At 42.6% G+C, this 19,162-nt stretch overlaps 1 protein-coding gene across 1 annotated transcript; it reads left to right on the top strand.

Moving 5' to 3' along the window:
• Positions 1-599: 599 nt before the first annotated feature.
• LOC139936936 (uncharacterized) lies at positions 600-18,029 on the top strand. The gene is made up of 8 exons (XM_071931775.1): positions 600-757; positions 2,063-2,161; positions 5,565-5,674; positions 7,203-7,298; positions 7,746-12,524; positions 13,574-13,685; positions 15,601-15,772; positions 16,396-18,029. Exons 1-8 carry the CDS (start codon positions 606-608, stop codon positions 16,537-16,539), a joined length of 5,664 nt encoding a protein of 1,887 aa, XP_071787876.1. The 5' UTR covers positions 600-605; the 3' UTR covers positions 16,540-18,029.
• The last annotated feature ends 1,133 nt before the right edge of the window (positions 18,030-19,162 follow it).

Below are 19,162 nucleotides of genomic sequence, written 5' to 3'. Positions count from 1 at the left end.
TATTGCCGGTATGCGAACTCCAAACATTGATTTCAAAACAATTAATGTTTTATATCGTGTTTTGTACGAGATACTACGAGATTGGGTGAGACCTATCGAGTGAAGATACTTTCATTTCCACAATAAAGATTTCATCAAAAGGAGATGACATTTTTGATCATGTTTAATTTCCCAAATTCCAAGCACATCATAGTGGAGAAAAAGAGAATGTTAAACTTTCATAAACAAAAACATCTTTTGAGGATATTTTGTCCACAAAACCATCCAGTATCGTGTAGACAATGTTAAGTAAACAGACTATTCACATACTAGCTTCTTAACATTACAAAATAAGGTAGATAAAGATCGGGGCGCAATTTCATAAAGCAACAAATATTTCTAAAAATTACTTGCTAATGCGAAAAAAAATGAATGGGGCACCAGTCTCAACAATGTACACTTTAATATCATTTTGGGTCGGTAACCTGTTTCTGTTAAGCAGTTTTTTTTTTTTTGCTTAGCTAGTTGTTGTGCTTATACATGCTTTTTGAAGTTTTTGCTATTTATAAGTCGGCGTGATGCCGGAATGTTTCCATAGATGTTGGATCTTCCATGAGTAGTGGATCATGGTTTTGTACTACGCGGTGGTCCTGCTCGCCTTCGCGGCCTTCGGGAGGAGCTTGGGACAGTACAGTAACGAGAATGCAACTGCCCTGTGTGTTCCTGCTTCCCACATACCAGTGGGTCTTCATACGGGAGTTTGTGAACATGACCAACCGTAAGTTCGTCTTCGGACCAAAACATTTCTCAAAACCCTAATTCTTGAATTTCTTTTGAACTCCTTGCCTGGTGCATGTTTCTCTCCATCTAATCTAGACTGATTTTTATTGGAGGAATATAAATTTCCACCTTCAGCTCCCCCGATGTTTTGTTCAATCATTTTCATAGCCCCATACCTATGGTTTTAGCCTTGTTTGAGCGAACTTTCATCAAACAAAACTGAAGAAAAAAACTAAACCAAAAACTTTCACACTGAACTCGTTCTCACTACGTTCTGAAAAGGCAGTCTTGTATTAAGACGATAACGTAGTAGTGTGTGCGGCCAAGAAGGAGCGAGCGAGGGATAGTGTGAAAAAAAAACGTCTTGCACCGAGACTACATGACTACTTTTTTCCAGAACGTAGTGGGGGTTAGGACGAGTTCGGGGCGATTCAGTGGTTTCAGAGGCAAAAGTCGTGTTGTAATGTTTTGTGTCATAACTTTACAACGAATGTTAAAGGAACATTACAGGGTTGGTAAGAAAAAAACTCACGTCAAACATCACAGATTTACAAACAACCTACACGGTCTAGTGACGATGATAGTTGAAAACAATTCTTTAAGTATTTCTGTATGAAAGGACGTACATTTGATGAATATAAGTTAAAACTAAGTTCCCGTTTGCAGATTATCGCTCGTTTGCGTTTTTATGTATTTTTGTTTAGATCGATGTCATGCAAAATGTGTAATCAGTTTTATGATTATGGTGGATTACACAAAGTGCTTACACTGCCAGCAGTTTATTTATTATTATTTGTTTTTATAGCAAAAAACAATTATTTAATGTTCCTTTAAGTTTTTAGTCATAACAACAGAACACCAATGGTTAGACTGATTGACATTGTGTGATCGAATCCTGCCGAGATAACCATTGATTTCACATTGACATGAGTGAATACTGTCGTCTATTTATACTGAATCACCATTTATTAATTGATTTGTGCAACTCATAATCATAGACGTCAAACAATAATCTTTGCATGAGAGAGATTGGGCGCGGCCAGCTTGGTGTTTTTTTGTGGGAGTTGCCGAGTTTCACTTGACGGGAAGATCACAGGCCATACAGACTTGAAAAGTTCAACAAAGACGAACTTGGAAAACTTTATCGTAGACATACTCAGTAAGATGGTCCACCTGCCAGCTATACACCTAAAAGCTTAAACCAGTGCAGCAGATTATGTATAAAAAAAATGTTATTAGTTTTTGTTTATTTTTTTTCAATAATGTGTTATTTTAACTTGTTAATTGTTGTTGTTATTGACAGAATGCTTGTAACTCGAAACCGCCAAATCACTGCATTTCGGACTGAGGCACACAGGGTACCATGCGGATGGCAGAACACTGACTCATGCATAATGCACAGGTAAGATCTAGATTGGTGCTTATACTTTGCTTGTAAGTAGATCTTTTGTCACGGCATTCAGTATAAGGCCCATGTCCAAATCGGCGGCTACAGCTCCGGCTACGGCTATATTATTTCCGCGTCATCATGTGTTGAGGTATAGGACGTCCTAAGCAACACACTTGGCAACAGCCGAAGCCTTGGCCGCCAATTCGAATTCGGCCAAACATTCACAACATTTTCATGGCCAACGTATTCGACCAAGTGCGGAAGGGTCCATTTTGAACGATACTGAAACCGTGACATTTGACAACTGGCAATGGATATCTCATTATAAAGGCCAACCGAGGGATTCATTAGTGACAGCAATCACACAGTCTCCCAGATCGTCTAGAGATTGTAATGGACCATTCCAGTGGCGGACCCACTCGTGTACGAGTCAATGGGTTCTCTTGAGTCAGCGGACCTGTCTATGTAAATAAAAAATCCAGCGAGTAAACGACCATGTTCTAGCTACTTAATTATGTTTATCGAGCGTATTGTACGGGAAAATGTGATTTTAATCAGATTAAGTTCACGCGATCAAGTGCAGATAATTTTTTTTACATGCTTAATTGTCCACTTGCTACTGTCGATGTAACGCCATATTGTACGGAGCTCTCTTATAACAGCGTAATGGTTGAGATTCTAAGATACATTACTGCAGGTTAAGGAAAAACGTGAACTTTTTATGACCTAGGTCTTGGAGGGCACACCTTGTTTGATGACAGTTTCTTTTTCATTTTTTTTTTTTTTTTTCTTTTTTACTTTTACTTTTGCACCTCCCGGACGGCCTGTGGTTGTTTTATTGTTTTATTCGAAGAATTAAAATAAATTTAAAATAAACGGGACGACATCTTGAAAACTGTAGGTTTGTCTTCCCAAGATAATTTATATGGGGTTTAGGATGTAACAATCCCATGATGAATAAACTCCGGGAGTTGATATCATGCTAGCATAATCTCGACATTAGAGCCAATCAAGATAACATATACTTGGAAGACGACATCTTCAGGATGTCGTCATCCTGGGATAAATTATGTGATAATGCCAACATGTCGGATGACACTTCCATGGCTCCGTACCAGTTTGCATTTTTTGTTTAATATTTGCTGTATGGACTAGACCCTCACGAGAATGTATGCCTACGGAAGGGGGGGGGGGTTCCGTCGCCACGCGATGTCGGCTACACAAAAGTGAAGCGAGTTGTTTTTAAGGAGTACGGTTTATATCTTTATTACCTAGGTATCCGCGCCAACAACTGTGCAAAATGGTCTACATGATCCACATTTCATAGAGCTGCTTAACACCAAAGTATCCTGCTATTTTCTGCTGGGCATTAAATTATTAAGAAGTGTGAAATTGGGCCATTGAAATCAAAAATACTTTATTTCCTCAAAATAAGACATGGTCAAAAACTAAATAAATGCAACAATTATGGACTGTTCAATGATTTCTTTCAACATAACACCCCTCCAGCTATGGAATGGTAAAAAGGTCCTCCGCCGCCATCGGGTAAACATCTCCTTATAAGGGAATACTGTGGGCGTCAGAGCCCAATTTCATGGCTCTGCTTACCGTAAGCGCAGAATCGGCGCTTACGGAAGCAGGGAATTATGTGCTTACGGCAAGCCTTTTTCACGGGTTAGCGGCGAATTGTGGCTTCTGTGCGTGCGTGCTCCACGTATAGGCATTCTACGCTTACAAGACTAGCGTAAAAATTCGGCGCTTGCACGCAAGCAGGGAATCGTGATCGTAAGCGCAGAATTCGGTGGTAAGCAGAGCCATGAAATTGGGCCCATCAGCTGTTTAGGCCGTTGCTCTCGACCAATAGGAATGAAGAAATTGTTTTACTGTGAAACCGACTTGTGGTCATTTCAATTTTAATTTGATCAAGAAAAGAACGTTGTTTCCGAGGTGATCTTTCAAATACAAAATCCGTAATTTCCTCGGAATTTTCAGGAGAAAAAAATATACAGTGTCTCAGAAAACGATAGCTTTGAACACGACTGTTGTGCATTTCGGAAAGCTGTTTATCAAGCAGGGGTCAGGAAAAAATTCAAAATATTGTTACAAGTTGTCGTCGTGTGATCAGTTGGAATGTAAACACATATACGATAAATGTTGTTTTCATTCCTGAGGTGATATAAACCACATAATCTGTAAAATATTTTAACCGATCTTATAAACCCATCAATGTAGACCTTTGCATTGCATTGCTTTGAGAAAATGCGAAAGGTCAATAGTGTGAACGCGGTGCAAGCCATGTTTGGAAACATGAACTACTGAATATGGTATTACACTGTGTGTAACTATAAATACACTGTGTGTAACTATACATTTACACATGTGTGAACATGAGAACTGAAGTCCGTAATGCAGGAGACTGATCCTCTCAACAACAGACATAAAGAACCTTTATGTCTGTTCACTCAACTGTGTACATTTACTCTGATAGCGCCCTCTTTTGAACCAGCATACTCCGGCCCATGTTAATAGCGAGCTTTCGAAAGACCACGGTAGGGACACAGGACGGTAAAAAATTCAGGCGTTTTTTTTTCTTTCCCAGGGAAGACAAAAACAACGTGTGCCTTATGGAGGAAAACTCCATGGCCTTACTGTCCCACTCGAGGCGGAGTACGCTACATGTTAACGCATGGAGTTGGCATGGAGATGCAAGTACACGTGTATAGAGGGTATTCTAGACACGCTTGGTTGGTTGGTTGCGCCCATGTAAGAAAGAAGGTACATGTACAACACGTACATTAATGCTTAGTGGTCTCATCTTTCCTGGGGGAAAAATACGCTAAAAGGGATTATTGATTGTATATAATAGAAATCAGTATAAGGGAGCAGGAAAATGATCGACGCATGCGCCAAACTGAAGTAGTCTCCGTCGTGTAGAGATTGGGAACGCTATTTTTGTGAAACAACGTCCGGTCTGCACGACAACGGAGTGGTGTCGTTTGTACACGTTGTTTGGTGTGGGAGCCTTGTGATAGACTCGATTCAAGCCCTGTTCTCGTGCGAGAGATCCTAAAAAAATCATATCCGACTTCAAAAAGTAGCGATTGTGGTCCCGAGAATGGCCAGGCACAGGGGAGCTAGGTTGGGGGATGATTTTATTTTACAGCAACCATCCATAAAAATATTATTTATGATTCTACACCCCTAAATTGCGTAAATGATGAGCCGTGTGTCCCTTTAAGCCCACGTGCATTTCTCATATGGTGGACACAATATCCAGTGGACAGATTTCCCAGGGACCGGGTGTCGCATGCAATTATGTCCTCCGCGTAATACTATCGAAGGGAACATTTTTGCAACGTTAGAAGAACTGTCGAATCTGTTGGATTTATGAAATGCTGTTCTTTTTATTTGACAGACCTACTTATTACCTTGCGTTCGAAGAGGTGAGACAAATGGAAAGGAGGAAGGCAATTTTCTGCTGTCCAGGCTACACCGGTGACCCTAACACCCTAGCTGGATGTAGCCGTAAGTTTGTGCCGAATCACGGGCGTATTTGTTTATTTATTTTTAAAACTTCGTATACAAAACATGTATTACACAACAAATTCAGAATAAGAGCTAATCAAAATTTGACCCTCTCCAGAAGGCGATCAGAGCCTACATACTACATACACGATCTCTTGACACCCCGTGCAACTAGACCAGATCTAAGATCTATTTACAACACGCCTGGCCAGTCACGGGGACAAGGGCTTACTCCAACATAGCACCTAGACTCTGGAACTCACTTCCGGAATACCTAAGACAAATACACAACATCAGAAACTCAAAACACTCTTGTTCTTGCTTGCTTTCCAACATCTTGACAAAACTTGACCGGCGCCTTTGAATGTTCCTCTTTTTCAGTAAAGTGCGTCTTATAAATCCTGTAGTTTATTACTATATTATAGTACTGATATAATTGAAACTAATGGTTCTTTTTATAACCGCCCCAACATATTAGAGATAGTCATTACATATATGGTATTACCGCAAACCTCATCCATATACAATTTGACCTCGCTCTCTTCTGGACAGACTCTGTCGTATCATAAGACACTCATCAGCAGAATGACAAAAAACAAGAATACATGTTTCATGTTTCCCTGCATACAATGCATTTACCACTTTATGGCCCAGCAATCAATCCTTTCATACTGAACATGCTTGCCCTCATCACCACTTTACTCTTATTGGTTCATAGCCACCAAAAGTATAAACTTTGATTGGGCTTTTTTTCTGGATCCTTCCCCTTATCCTTTTAGTCCCCCAGCCTCTTTTTCCTACGAATCGATATGTATTTGTTTGTTTTGTTATGTATTCCTCTGAAAAAGGTCTTGATTTGATCGAAAGAAAAGGCCTTCAACCCAACACATTATACATTTATATAGTTCCCTATAACATTATTTTTTGTCTAAACATTGACAATCCCCATAATTTATTTTACCATGTGGATTGAATAAGGGAATCAATGTGTGGTGACGAGGTTTAATCCCAACGAGGCCTGGTTCTTGATAATTTTACCGAGACGAAGTCGCGGTTATTATCAACAACCAGGCCTCGGCGGGTTTAAGGTGAAAACCGATTCAACACACTTTGATTGCCATTCACAAATACTTTTTTGGTCAAAAAACATCAACACTTTTGGTCAAAAAGTTAAATAAAGGAAAACTTATCATTGTTCAATGATTTCTTTCAACACAACACCCCTCAAGTTATAAAATGGTAAGGCCCTCCGCCGCCCTCGGGTAAACAGCTCCTTACAAGGTAACACTGTGCGCGTCGCGCGTATCGCGTAATGTGGCACAACTGTCTCAGCCGTTGCTCTTGACCAATAGGAATGAAGAAACTGTCTTATAAGCACAGGTGCAAGCTCGCGTGTCACGCTCATGTTTCATCACGTTTTACTGGTCATAAACAAAGGTTTATACACACCCACGTGACAAGCTCTCCGCCAATAGGAATAGCGAAACTGTCTGAAGTATTTATGAATGTTGTTTTATGCCCCATACAGCGGTTTGCTCAAATCCTTGCGCACACGAAGGGATCTGTGTCGCACCAAACGTCTGTGCATGTATTTCGGGCTGGACTGGACCAAGCTGTAACACACGTGAGTTGTACATCTAAATCACGATTTCACTCTAGGCACTTTTGCTAAATGTCAGAGACAAGTGTTCCCACGTGTATTCCAAAAATCCTAAGATAAAAAAATCTTTGGAAATTACGACTCAATTCGGTCATCGAAGTTGCTAGAGAATAACAAGAATAACAGTTGAACAAATTTTTGTACTTCCAGATGCCTATAAAAATACCTCAGGCCTGAAAGTTTTTATCTATTTGAGTGGGAAATTACTTCTTTCTCAAAAACATCTACGTTTCTTCAAACGAAGCCGTTTCTCACAATGTTTTATACGATCAATTATCTCTCCTTTGCTCGTTTACCGAGTAGTTTTCATGGCAACAATTATTTTGAGTAATTGTCAATAGCGTCCAGTGTCTTTAAAGGCCGTGTACTACGATATAAGTTGACCGATACCTTTGTTTTGTGTCTCAACAGCTTGCCCTGTGAACATGTATGGTGTTCAGTGTCTAGAAATGTGTAGGTGTGAAAATGGCGGCATATGTAACCCAACGACTGGTGCGTGTGAATGCCCGGCTGGGTACAGAGGTGTTTACTGCGAGATACAATGTGCAGAGGGAACTTACGGTCTTGAGTGCACCGGGCTGTGCGAGTGTCACAACGGCGCATCGTGTGATTTTGTTACGGGAGCGTGCTTCTGTTCTCCAGGCTACCAGGGCCAATATTGTGCAGCGTTCTGCGACCAGGGTTTGTTTGGTGCTCGGTGCAGCAAAACGTGCCGCTGTTCGCAGAGCGATAGCTACTGCTACGCTGTTGACGGACGTTGCTCATGCGGGCCGGGATACATCGGGGAGTTCTGCCATGATAGGTGCGTTGAGGGCTTGTACGGCATGCGGTGTGAGTCGCCGTGTCTCTGCGAGAATGCAGCCACGTGCAATCATGTCGACGGAATGTGCGTGTGCGCACCTGGGTACACTGGGGTCAAATGTGGGGTTGTTTGTTCTCCAGATACATACGGGCGAAACTGCGAGCAACGATGTCGATGTCAAAACGGCGATTGCCACCATGTGACCGGGGAATGTTCATGCTTTGCCGGTTGGATTGGAGATGACTGTAACACTCCGTGTTCAGCCGGTTTCTACGGACAGGGTTGCTCAAAGATGTGTCGCTGTATGAACGGAGGGGTGTGTCATCACGTCACCGGTGCATGCAGGTGTACTGCGGGATGGCAAGGAGAATTCTGTGCGGACCCCTGCACATCTGGGTCATTTGGTATCGGCTGTCTCAAATCATGCCAGTGTCAGAATGGTGGCTCATGTCATCACATCGACGGCTCATGTATCTGTTCACCAGGATGGAAGGGCTCTGTTTGCAGTGAAGTTTGTGCTGCAGGCTTCTATGGACGACAATGTAGCGAGAGATGCCAGTGTGCAAATGGTGCGTCCTGCTATCACATCACAGGGGCATGTCAGTGCACTGCCGGGTGGCAGGGTGAATTCTGTGCGAGTCCTTGTCGTGAAGGTACTTTTGGTCTTCGATGCACCGAGAACTGCCGGTGTGAAAACGGTGCGGGCTGTGATCACATAGATGGGCAGTGTTCGTGCACTCGTGGCTGGCAAGGGGTGTTTTGTAATCTACCGTGTGATCAGGGGTTATTCGGCTACGACTGTCAAACAGAGTGTCGCTGCCAAAACGACGCACAGTGTCATCATGTTGATGGGTCTTGTAGTTGCACAGACGGTTACATTGGTCTTACATGCTCTGATGTGTGCACCGCTGGATTTTATGGTCGGAACTGTCTCGAAAACTGCTTATGTCAAAGTGGAGGTGTTTGCCATCATATCACAGGCATATGTACTTGCCTTGCTGGGTGGATAGGGCCTGCCTGTGCCCAACCTTGCCCTATTGGTCGGTATGGACTTGACTGTTCAACTGATTGTTTGTGTCAAAATGACGCCTCTTGTAACAACGTTGATGGAAGATGTAACTGTGCGCCAGGGTGGATGGGAGTAGTGTGCGACCAGCCGTGCAGTCCTCCTTACTTCGGTATGGGATGTGAGAAAGTGTGTAGATGTCTGAATGGTGCTGCTTGTAGTCACATCGATGGTATGTGCACATGTGCTGCTGGTTGGAAAGGTGAGCGATGCGACTTACCGTGTGATGAGGGCTTCTACGGTTTCAACTGTAACCAACGGTGTCAATGTGTGAACGGTGGGATATGTGATACTGTGAGTGGAGCTTGCACCTGCCCACCGGGATGGAGATTGTTCTGTTCTGATCCTTGTGAGACAGGCTTCTATGGTCAAGATTGCTCGGGCGTATGTAGATGTCAGAATGGTGCTGAATGTAGCCGTTTTGATGGTACATGTGTCTGCTCTTCGGGCTGGTACGGAGCCTCGTGTGACACTCCATGTCTGCCCGGGACATTTGGGTCTGGTTGTGAGAAAATATGTAGATGTAACAACGATGCCACTTGTTCGCGTTTCGATGGCAGGTGTACGTGTCAACCAGGTTGGACAGGACGGTCTTGTGAAACACCATGCACACAGGGCTTCTTTGGAAGGGACTGTGCATCTCGTTGTCTTTGTGAGAATAGTGGGTCTTGTTCACCAGTGGACGGAACGTGTTCTTGTTCAGATGGCTGGATGGGCCAATACTGTCAGGACCCCTGCACGGAATCGTGGTATGGTCCCAACTGTGTTAATTATTGTCGATGTGAGAATAGTGCAGCTTGCTCCAGAGTAGACGGTCAGTGTTTTTGTACAGCTGGGTGGACAGGCAGATCGTGCAATCAAGAGTGCAACAGAGGATTCTGGGGTGCCGGGTGCACGGAAACTTGTACGTGTTTGAATAACGCCATGTGTTCTCGTTTCGATGGTTCTTGCGTGTGTGCGGCAGGCTGGACAGGAACCAGCTGTGGTACTGAATGCCGCCCTGGACAGTATGGTCCCGACTGCACACAGCAGTGTCGTTGCTCAAATTATGCCCCTTGTAATCGGTTTAGTGGAGCTTGTACGTGCCCAGCGGGTTGGACCGGCGAATTCTGCGACCAAGCTTGCTCGAGGGGTCTTTACGGACCAAACTGCGAGAACAACTGCCTGTGTGAGAATGATGGATCTTGCAATCGATTCGATGGAAGTTGTGACTGCCGTGCTGGTTGGACAGGAACTTTCTGTAACATACCTTGCGAGATGGACAGATGGGGTGTAGACTGCGAGAGAGTGTGCAACTGTCAGAACGGTGGACTTTGTTCACGGTTCGATGGGTTGTGTGCTTGTCAGGAGGGCTGGATGGGAGACACTTGCAGGATGCCGTGCCAGGTTGGATTCTATGGCGTTAACTGCGAGGGTGTCTGTTCTTGTTTGAACGGTGGTACTTGTTCAAGGTTTGATGGTACGTGTTCCTGCACCCCAGGATTCACTGGACCTTCATGCGCTCAACGTTGTCCAATTGGTCAGTATGGACTCAACTGTATTACCTTTTGCACGTGTGCCAATCAGGCGTCCTGCTCTGCTGTTGATGGACGCTGTATCTGTCGACCGGGCTGGACCGGGGACCTCTGTGACGTGCCGTGTCCTCCATTGCGATGGGGTGCTAATTGTGCTCAATCTTGTTTGTGCAAAAACAATGCCAACTGCAACCGATTCACTGGCGAATGTACCTGCCTTAGTGGTTGGATGGGCGAGTATTGTGACACAGCCTGTCTCCCAGACTACTTCGGGGTAAACTGTAACTCAGTGTGCTCATGTTTGAACGGGGCAGCTTGCTCTCGATTTGACGGGTCATGCAGATGTGGTTTAGGCTGGACTGGAGCTAACTGTGATAGGCCTTGTGCGGAGAATTTCTTCGGAGAAGACTGCCAGAACGAATGCGGTTGTCAGAATGGTGCAGGTTGTAGCAGATTCGACGGGTCGTGTTCCTGTTTGGGCGGTTGGACAGGAAGGTTTTGCGATCAGCCTTGTGAGGAGGGAATGTTTGGTGTCAATTGTAACTCTCAGTGTCAGTGTGGGAATGGAGCAGCGTGCAATCCTATTGATGGATCTTGCTTATGTGGGTCAGGGTGGACTGGGATGGGGTGTCAGACCCCTTGTTCTGAAGAAAGATGGGGACAAGGGTGTCAGAACAGATGCTACTGTCAGAATGGTGCCGTCTGCTCCAGGTTTGATGGGACATGTTCTTGCAAAGCCGGGTGGAAGGGACGCTATTGCCACCTCTCATGTCTCCAAGGCAGGCACGGTCCTGGATGCACATCACTCTGCCAATGTAGAAATGGCGCTTTGTGTGACAGATTCAGTGGACGGTGCATGTGTACTGCTGGTTGGGAGGGTTCGCTTTGCAATGTTGAATGTAATGAGGGGATGTACGGAGTAGACTGTGCTCAGACCTGCCAATGTCAAAACAACGCGAGGTGCGACAAAGCTACGGGGAGTTGTTACTGCGCCACCGGCTGGCACGGTGAGCTTTGTACAGAATATTGTCCGACGGGCACCTTTGGTCCGGACTGTCAAAGTCAATGCAACTGTTTGAATGGTGGCGAATGTGACCGGTTGATGGGGTCTTGTGTGTGCATGCCTGGCTGGTTTGGTACGTTATGCGAGCAGTCGTGCCCACCGTTGAGATATGGGGAAGGTTGCTCCAAAGTCTGCAGGTGTATGAATGGGGCTTCGTGTGATGCAGTTACTGGTGCATGCAGTTGTTTATCTGGCTGGATGGGAGCACGCTGTGATATCCCGTGTCCACACGGGTCCTTTGGAGCAAATTGTCTGTTGTCCTGCAACTGTGAAAACGACGCACAGTGTTCAAGGTTTGACGGTCAGTGCATATGTCCACCAGGGTTCGTTGGCGATCGATGCAGCCAGAAATGCTATCAGAACACCTTTGGACTACAATGCACGAGCGAGTGTCAATGTCAGAATGGGGCCACCTGCTCGACATTCGACGGTTCCTGTGTCTGTCTGAGTGGCTGGATGGGGACGCTTTGCCAGGTCCCATGCGACGAAGACTCATACGGGCCGTATTGTACGGGCACGTGCATGTGTTCCAACGGAGCTTCATGCTCTCGGTTCGACGGTAGTTGTGCCTGTCAGGCAGGGTGGACGGGTCCGTCTTGCAGCAATGCATGTCCGGCTGGCCGCTACGGAACGGGGTGTTTGCAGATATGCCAGTGTCAAAATGGTGCTTCTTGCGACAAAGTGACTGGTGCGTGTACATGTATACCATTTCAAGGATGGACAGGCCCGTTCTGCACAGAGAGAGGTAAGTTGATTTTTTTTTTTTTTTTTTTTTTTTTTAGTTCGATGAAGTGTTTTTATCACAACTTTTGGAATAAGAACATTGATTGGCTTGCGAAGTTCTAACTACAAAGTGCATTGAAAGATAATAGCAAAACAAAAAGCGACGGATCACTTTGTTCATTATCAAAAACAAATGTTTGCGACAAATCGATCTTGTTTTAATTAACATGTTTTATATATGTAAAGGTTTTTAGATTATATTTTATGCATCAACCTGAAAGTTACCGACTGAATGTACGAGGAAATATTCTAATAATGTGCATTCTGTACATTTTAACTTATAGGTATGGATTAAACATGACTTAATTTGGCCTATACCATTTTGTTGACCTCACAAAGGATTGGTGAAGTACCATGTGGATAAAATTTTAATTTCAAAGGCTCACAAAACCAAATTTTGAGTCAGATTAAAACAGTATTCTTTGCTCCAGAGGGTCTGACCCTTTTCCGCTCAGCCTGACCCATTTTGGAGTCGAGTTGACCCTGTTACTTAATCAAAAATGAGTCAAACAACATTTGGTTTGAAGTAACTCAGTTCTGCGTCAGTTTGACCCTTTTCTGGGTTGTTTTTACTCAGATTCCGGATGATACTGACCCATAAATGAGTCAGTTTCAGAGATACTGGTCAAATTGTGACCCAGTTGGCACGGTAACTCGACTAAGTCCGATGCAAATATATCGTGTATTTTTTTAGGGGGTAGGTCTGGGAGAGCACATCTTTTTTTATGACAGTTTTTAGACTGTTGCCCTTCCCTGGACGGCCTGTGCCTGTTTTGTTTTTTTGCTTTTGTTTGTCCGAAGGAAACAAAAAAATGATTCTTCAAATTACTCATATCGAACTTGTTCCGTTCACAATAAAAAATTTCTTTTGATCTTTGGATGTACGTAACTCTATAAGAGGGCATGGGTTTTAGCAATAGCCAGATGCTCTACAATTCACTCATACATCGATCTCGTTCCGTCAGCACTAATATTTGTTCTTTAATTTTTGGATGCATGTGACTCTACTAGAGGGCATGGGGTTCAGCACTAGCCAGATGCTCTACGGGATGAATGTTGAATGTAGCACAGCTTCTACGTTCAACTTGAATGGATACCACGTGTTCGAATGTGAAGACATCAGGTAAGGACTAACTCCCAAACTGTTTATGCGTTTCTTACAAGTGTTCAGTCAAGGTAAAAGAATTCAGGGGACAATTTCATAGAGCTGCTTAAGCAAAACATTTGCTTAAGCACGAAAATAGCTCGCTTATTTTACACATGTTACTGGCCAAAATGTCATGCCATATACATTGCTTAGGACTATTATTTAGCTGTTTGTTTACTTAGCATAACAATTGAGTGGAGTCTTGTCCGGTAATCTGATTTTACTAAGCAATGAATTTTGTGCTTAAGCAAAAATATTTGCTTAAGCAGCTCTATGAAATTGGGTCCTGGTGTTTGATAAGCAGATTGTGGGTTCGATTGAGTCCTGGTCGTGAGTGTCCTTAAAGTCACCTGGAAGTGGTAATTTGTCAAAATAAAGCATTTGTCACTAAAATAATGTGTTTTGATGTGTGGAATATGAATAAAAAGTTAACTAAGCTTTTAAACATTTAGTTTTCATTTTATTTACAAATTTAAAAGTAGGCCCGACCCGAAAGGGCGATGTTCGAGACGTAAATCGAGGCGCGATATTTGAAGCACGACGGCTCGAAGTGTTTGCTGCACAGCGCTGGAAAAGACGTCGGACCGGACCACTTTGCAAACTGACCCCATTTTTAGTTGTGTTGCTGCCTCCAGCAGCAATGCACCAGCAGCAATACACCTGGTCGACATTGCCGGAAAAATGCAAGAAATAAACCTTTTTTTCGAAACGTACAAACTTACGACTGGGACTTGCATATTCTTGCACGTACGTGTGTTCGATTATCGATCGAGACAAAGTCTGCCTCGGTTGGGTAGGCGGAGTCACCCCAAACAACTTTATCTGTTTTTTAAACATATAAATCTTTACAAACAATTAAAAAAAGTTGTATTGTGCATTAACATATACTCCAATGTTTGAAAAAAATATATATATATTTCCAGGTGACTTTATAAAGCAAGACACGATTGCTTAACCCCCTCATACCATAAGTTCCAACCCGGGAGGACACAATCGGTCAAACCACCATCCAATTGCCATAGCAGGAAACAGCGCCACCAACTGAGTGGTGGTGCCTCGTTCTGAGAATGACTAGGGATACTATAGTCGAAACGTAAACGAAATTTGCGTGTTTTGGCTGTGTTAGAAAATTCAGTCGACAAGAATATTGCTTCGTTTAGTTTAGGAGGTAGTGCTTTCTGCTCTTTAAACCAGACTTCTGTAGAATGATACCCCACCTAGATCTGTCTGGACTGTCAAGTGGTTAACCCTTTTTTAGCCCCATGAATAGGTAGCAACGGACCCTGGAAAAAATAGTTGATTGTATCCCTAACCTTAAAGTGGCCTTCAGGCCTTGTGTGTCTGGCGATTTACAGAACAGTACATTAACATCATACAGATTGACTTATTAGTGTAGCGTCCCGTAGCATCGATCGTTAAAGCCATTGGACCCTTTCGGTTCAGGAAAAGATAAATGTTCACAATTTACAAATAACTTGCAGGGTTTACAGAATGCAATGGTGAAAGACTTCTCTTGAAATATTATTCCATGAAATGCTTTACTTCTTGAGAAAACAGCCTAACAATATCAATTCTCGTTAACGAGAATTACGGGTTTATTTTAAACACATGTCATGACACGGCGAAACGCGCGAAAACAAGGGTGGGTTTTTCCGTTGTTTTCTCCCGACTCCGAAGACCGATTGAGCCTAAATTTTCACAGGTTTGTTATTTGATATAGAAGTTGTGGTACACAAAGTGTGGGCCTTGGACAACACTGTTTACCGACAGGGTCCAATGGCTTTAAGCACCGCTATGAAATTGCGCCAAGGGGCATGACAAAATAATTGACCGATTCCAGTGAGTTCCCCTATTGGTCTTGAATCAGTTTTGTCGCACTTACTACTTTCAGTGTTGACACTAAGAGGTTTCCCAACCTGATGACCTGCCGTCAAATGTGGGTGGATAGAGTACCCTCCATGAGCGACGGTTATTACCAAATCCGAACGGACCACGTGGATTTTTGCATCAACCTCCTAAAGGCATCAGGGCTGTCGGGACGGTTCCAGGACGACGATGTTTCGGTAGGTACCATTATAAGATATTTATTGTAGTTTTTAACCATTATACACCGATGGGTGTTTAGCACTGTAAGATCAGTACCTGCACGACCTCTGTGAAAAACAAAATCACAGACTACTACGAAAGTGTTTGCGACTAATTTTCAATGTGTTCCACAAGCGCCATATAGTGAAATTATAACTTGAGTTTGATATTTTTTTTAAAATAAATGATTGTCATGACTTTTACAACTCAATTCGAAAAAACGTATATAGCACTTAAAGGGTTAAAAGCAATTTTAGAACCTTCACCTTTATTAAAAAAAAATAATACAAACAAAAATGTATATACCACCAAATCCATCGAAAACAATGTCCCAAAGACGCTAACGGGTACAATTAAAAAAAAAAATAATGCTACATATAAACACAAAGTCATTAACAGAGTTTTCAACAGGTATAAAATTAAGTTTAAAGTCAGCAACAATTTGCCAGCGAAAAATGGCAAGCAACTATTAAAATATGCATTATTACAATATTGTAAAATGCAAAACTGTTAAACAGTATCTTACAACAAAACAATATTTTAAATTTTTGCTTTTATCTTCAGTTTTTATTTATACTTGATGCACTCCTCTGTCATTCAGATAGAAGCATGGTACACATGCACAGATACCGTGGAGTATCGTATTCAATGGATCGATGGCGGATGGCTGTACAAGGAGTCACAGGACGCCGGTTATACCAAAGACCTACGCTGCAGAATCCCACATGGAAAGCTCGTGTTGTAAGGACCAGGACGAGAACTACACCGGAAATGGGAGGCTTTGGAACGCTAGGTGGCAGCAGACTTACCAGCTAAACTTCCATAGACCTTTTCGCAAATACCGATTGCGCAAGCGCTAATTGTTGACTGACTTACATTCTAGTCTAGCTATGGATCAAATTTGATCCCTAACAAACTAGAATGCACCTAATTCAACGCCTACCGTGCCCGCCCGGGTATTGCCGAAAAGGTCTTTAAACCTTATCGTCAATACTCGGTACGCGCTTGTTCAGCGTGAAATGAGCTGCATGCTGGTGCTAGCGATCAAGTTTGACTGCTGGCTAGACTAGCATGCACCTCAACAAAAAGCGCTTGCGCAATATCGGTACCCAAATTAATACAACTTATTTTAAATCGTGCGAGACATTGAAGTTGTTGTTAATTGTCATTGTAGTCATTTTGCACCTTATTATTTAACTTGTAATTTATTATATGTTTCACAAAATTGATTAGAACTGACGGTTAGCATCGCAAAGGTTTAGTTGTACAATTACAATTGATAAAACAGTTACAAGAGTTGAAGTTTTTAATTTTCAATGAGGACTTACCAAGTCGCCATTTCAGTATAACACACTTATTTGAATGAAAACACATGATAAACCAAGCCCATCTTGTCTTGATCAACGACCACTCTCGGGGTCACATATAATAATATTATGCGGAATTTGTTGTGCGCGTGAAAATGCCAAATATGCCGAATACACCGGGGCGAACCAACACCGGGGCGAACTATTTCTCTTAAAAGGGATTGGGTATGCCAATTTAAATTCACTGTTTGTTTAAATCTTGTATGCATTTGTCGACAATACACCAAAAACAAAACAACCCGTGAACCTGTCATTGAAAAGGTATAGTAGCGTTCTCGAAATATTGCCGAAAATCTGGAGCGGGTTTTGTCCATAGGAAGAAAAATCTGCAATGGGGTACTTTTGGAACGCTGGGTGGCAGCAGACTTACCAGGTAAAATCCATTGTTCTCGGTCATGTGCGCACCATCAGAACTACGTAGACAATGGAAACTTACCTGGTAAGTCTGCCGCCACCTAGCGTTCCAAAGTCTCCCATTGGAATGTACACAATCTGGAGAAACGTTACTGTCAGTAATGCTTCTCAGATTAATGTTTTGTTTTGTTTTGTTTAATTAACAAGTGATATATTATTCCATTGCCACATTACTTCGAAGTGAAAGGCTTCTCAAAATTCATATATATAGGCCTACTATCGTAAGCGAACGTCGTACTTCGTGAATTTTTATCGCCATTAATTTCCAAAGTCAATGTTTTCCCTTTCCATCAATTTTGCTCAATATCGCTGGGGCCGATCACCCACCAACGGATGGGTGTGCAGTTACCGTGGCAACCGTTCAGAGTTACCTTTATACTAAATGGTTTTTAACATGTTTTTCTAATGATCTGTATCATACACTTTTGACCAGCCTATAGCTAGCAATGTCGTGCTAGACAGACCTATTGTATTTTTAAGTGATTAAAAGCAAAGTATAAACAATGTTTTCTTTTAAACTGTTCGACTGTTTTTATTCTATTTTTCGATGTTAAAAACTAAACTAGCATGTGAACAATTCATTTTAAAAGGTGGTAGAATTTCTGAGATATCGCCGAAAATCCGGAGCAGGTTCGTCCTTGCAAGAACAAAAAATGTGGTAATGGAATACCCAATCTGAGAAACGTTACGTACAGTAACTTTTCTCAGAATCAAAATTTGGCGGATGCAAGCTGATATCTCCACAACCACATTATACTCAAGTTTTGTTTGAAGCTTTGCATCGCTTTGCAATGTTATGGCCATTAAAAGTTGGAGACCAAACGTATACCATTCCTTTAAAGTATAACTACTCTCTAAATGTAAAAGAGTGAAAAATACCACTCACATTTTGAGCTGTCCCTCATATGGTTCTTCAAAAAGAGTAGTGGTTATTTCTCTCTTTTACAGAACAGGGTAAAAATTACTCAAAAAAAAGACCAAACTTCTATCAAAAAGAGTGGAAGACAACTCGAAAAAGAGTTGTCCTTCATATGGCTCTTCAAAGAGTGTTTTTTCACTGTTTTACATTAAGAGAGTGAGAACCACTGTGGGAATTCAGTATGGCCGCCCAAACTGTTTCCGTTTGTGAAATTTGGTGGGCAGGGGAGTGTCGAGGAGACTGGCTGTTGAGTAAATGGAGGGGGGGGGGGGTAGTGTATGACTTATAAAAGGTTTTCAGGTGGCAGTTTTCTTCTCTAAACCAGGGCCTTACACTATGTGGTGACTAAATAATCCGTTTCCAGAGATTGAAAAAAAAAAACGGGTTAGATTTCCGAAGTGGGCGGAGGGCACCAAAACATTGTTGTATGCATATTTAAAGACACTGGACACTATTTGTAAGTGTCAAAGACCAGTCTTCCCACTTGGTGTATCTAATTCTGAGGTCTCGAAATCAAACTACTGGAAAATAACTTCTTTCTCGAAAATTACTTTACTTCAAAGGGAGCCGTTTATCACAGTGTATTATACTATCAACAGCTCCCATTACTCGTCACCTAGTTAGGTTTTATGCTAATAATTATTTTGAGTAATTACCAATAGTGTCCA

This window comes from Asterias amurensis, chromosome 5, assembly GCF_032118995.1.
Source record: "Asterias amurensis chromosome 5, ASM3211899v1".
NCBI lineage: Eukaryota > Metazoa > Echinodermata > Asteroidea > Forcipulatida > Asteriidae > Asterias > Asterias amurensis.
Note: the sequence above shows the minus strand (reverse complement) of the source record. Positions and strands in the feature narration are given on the sequence as shown.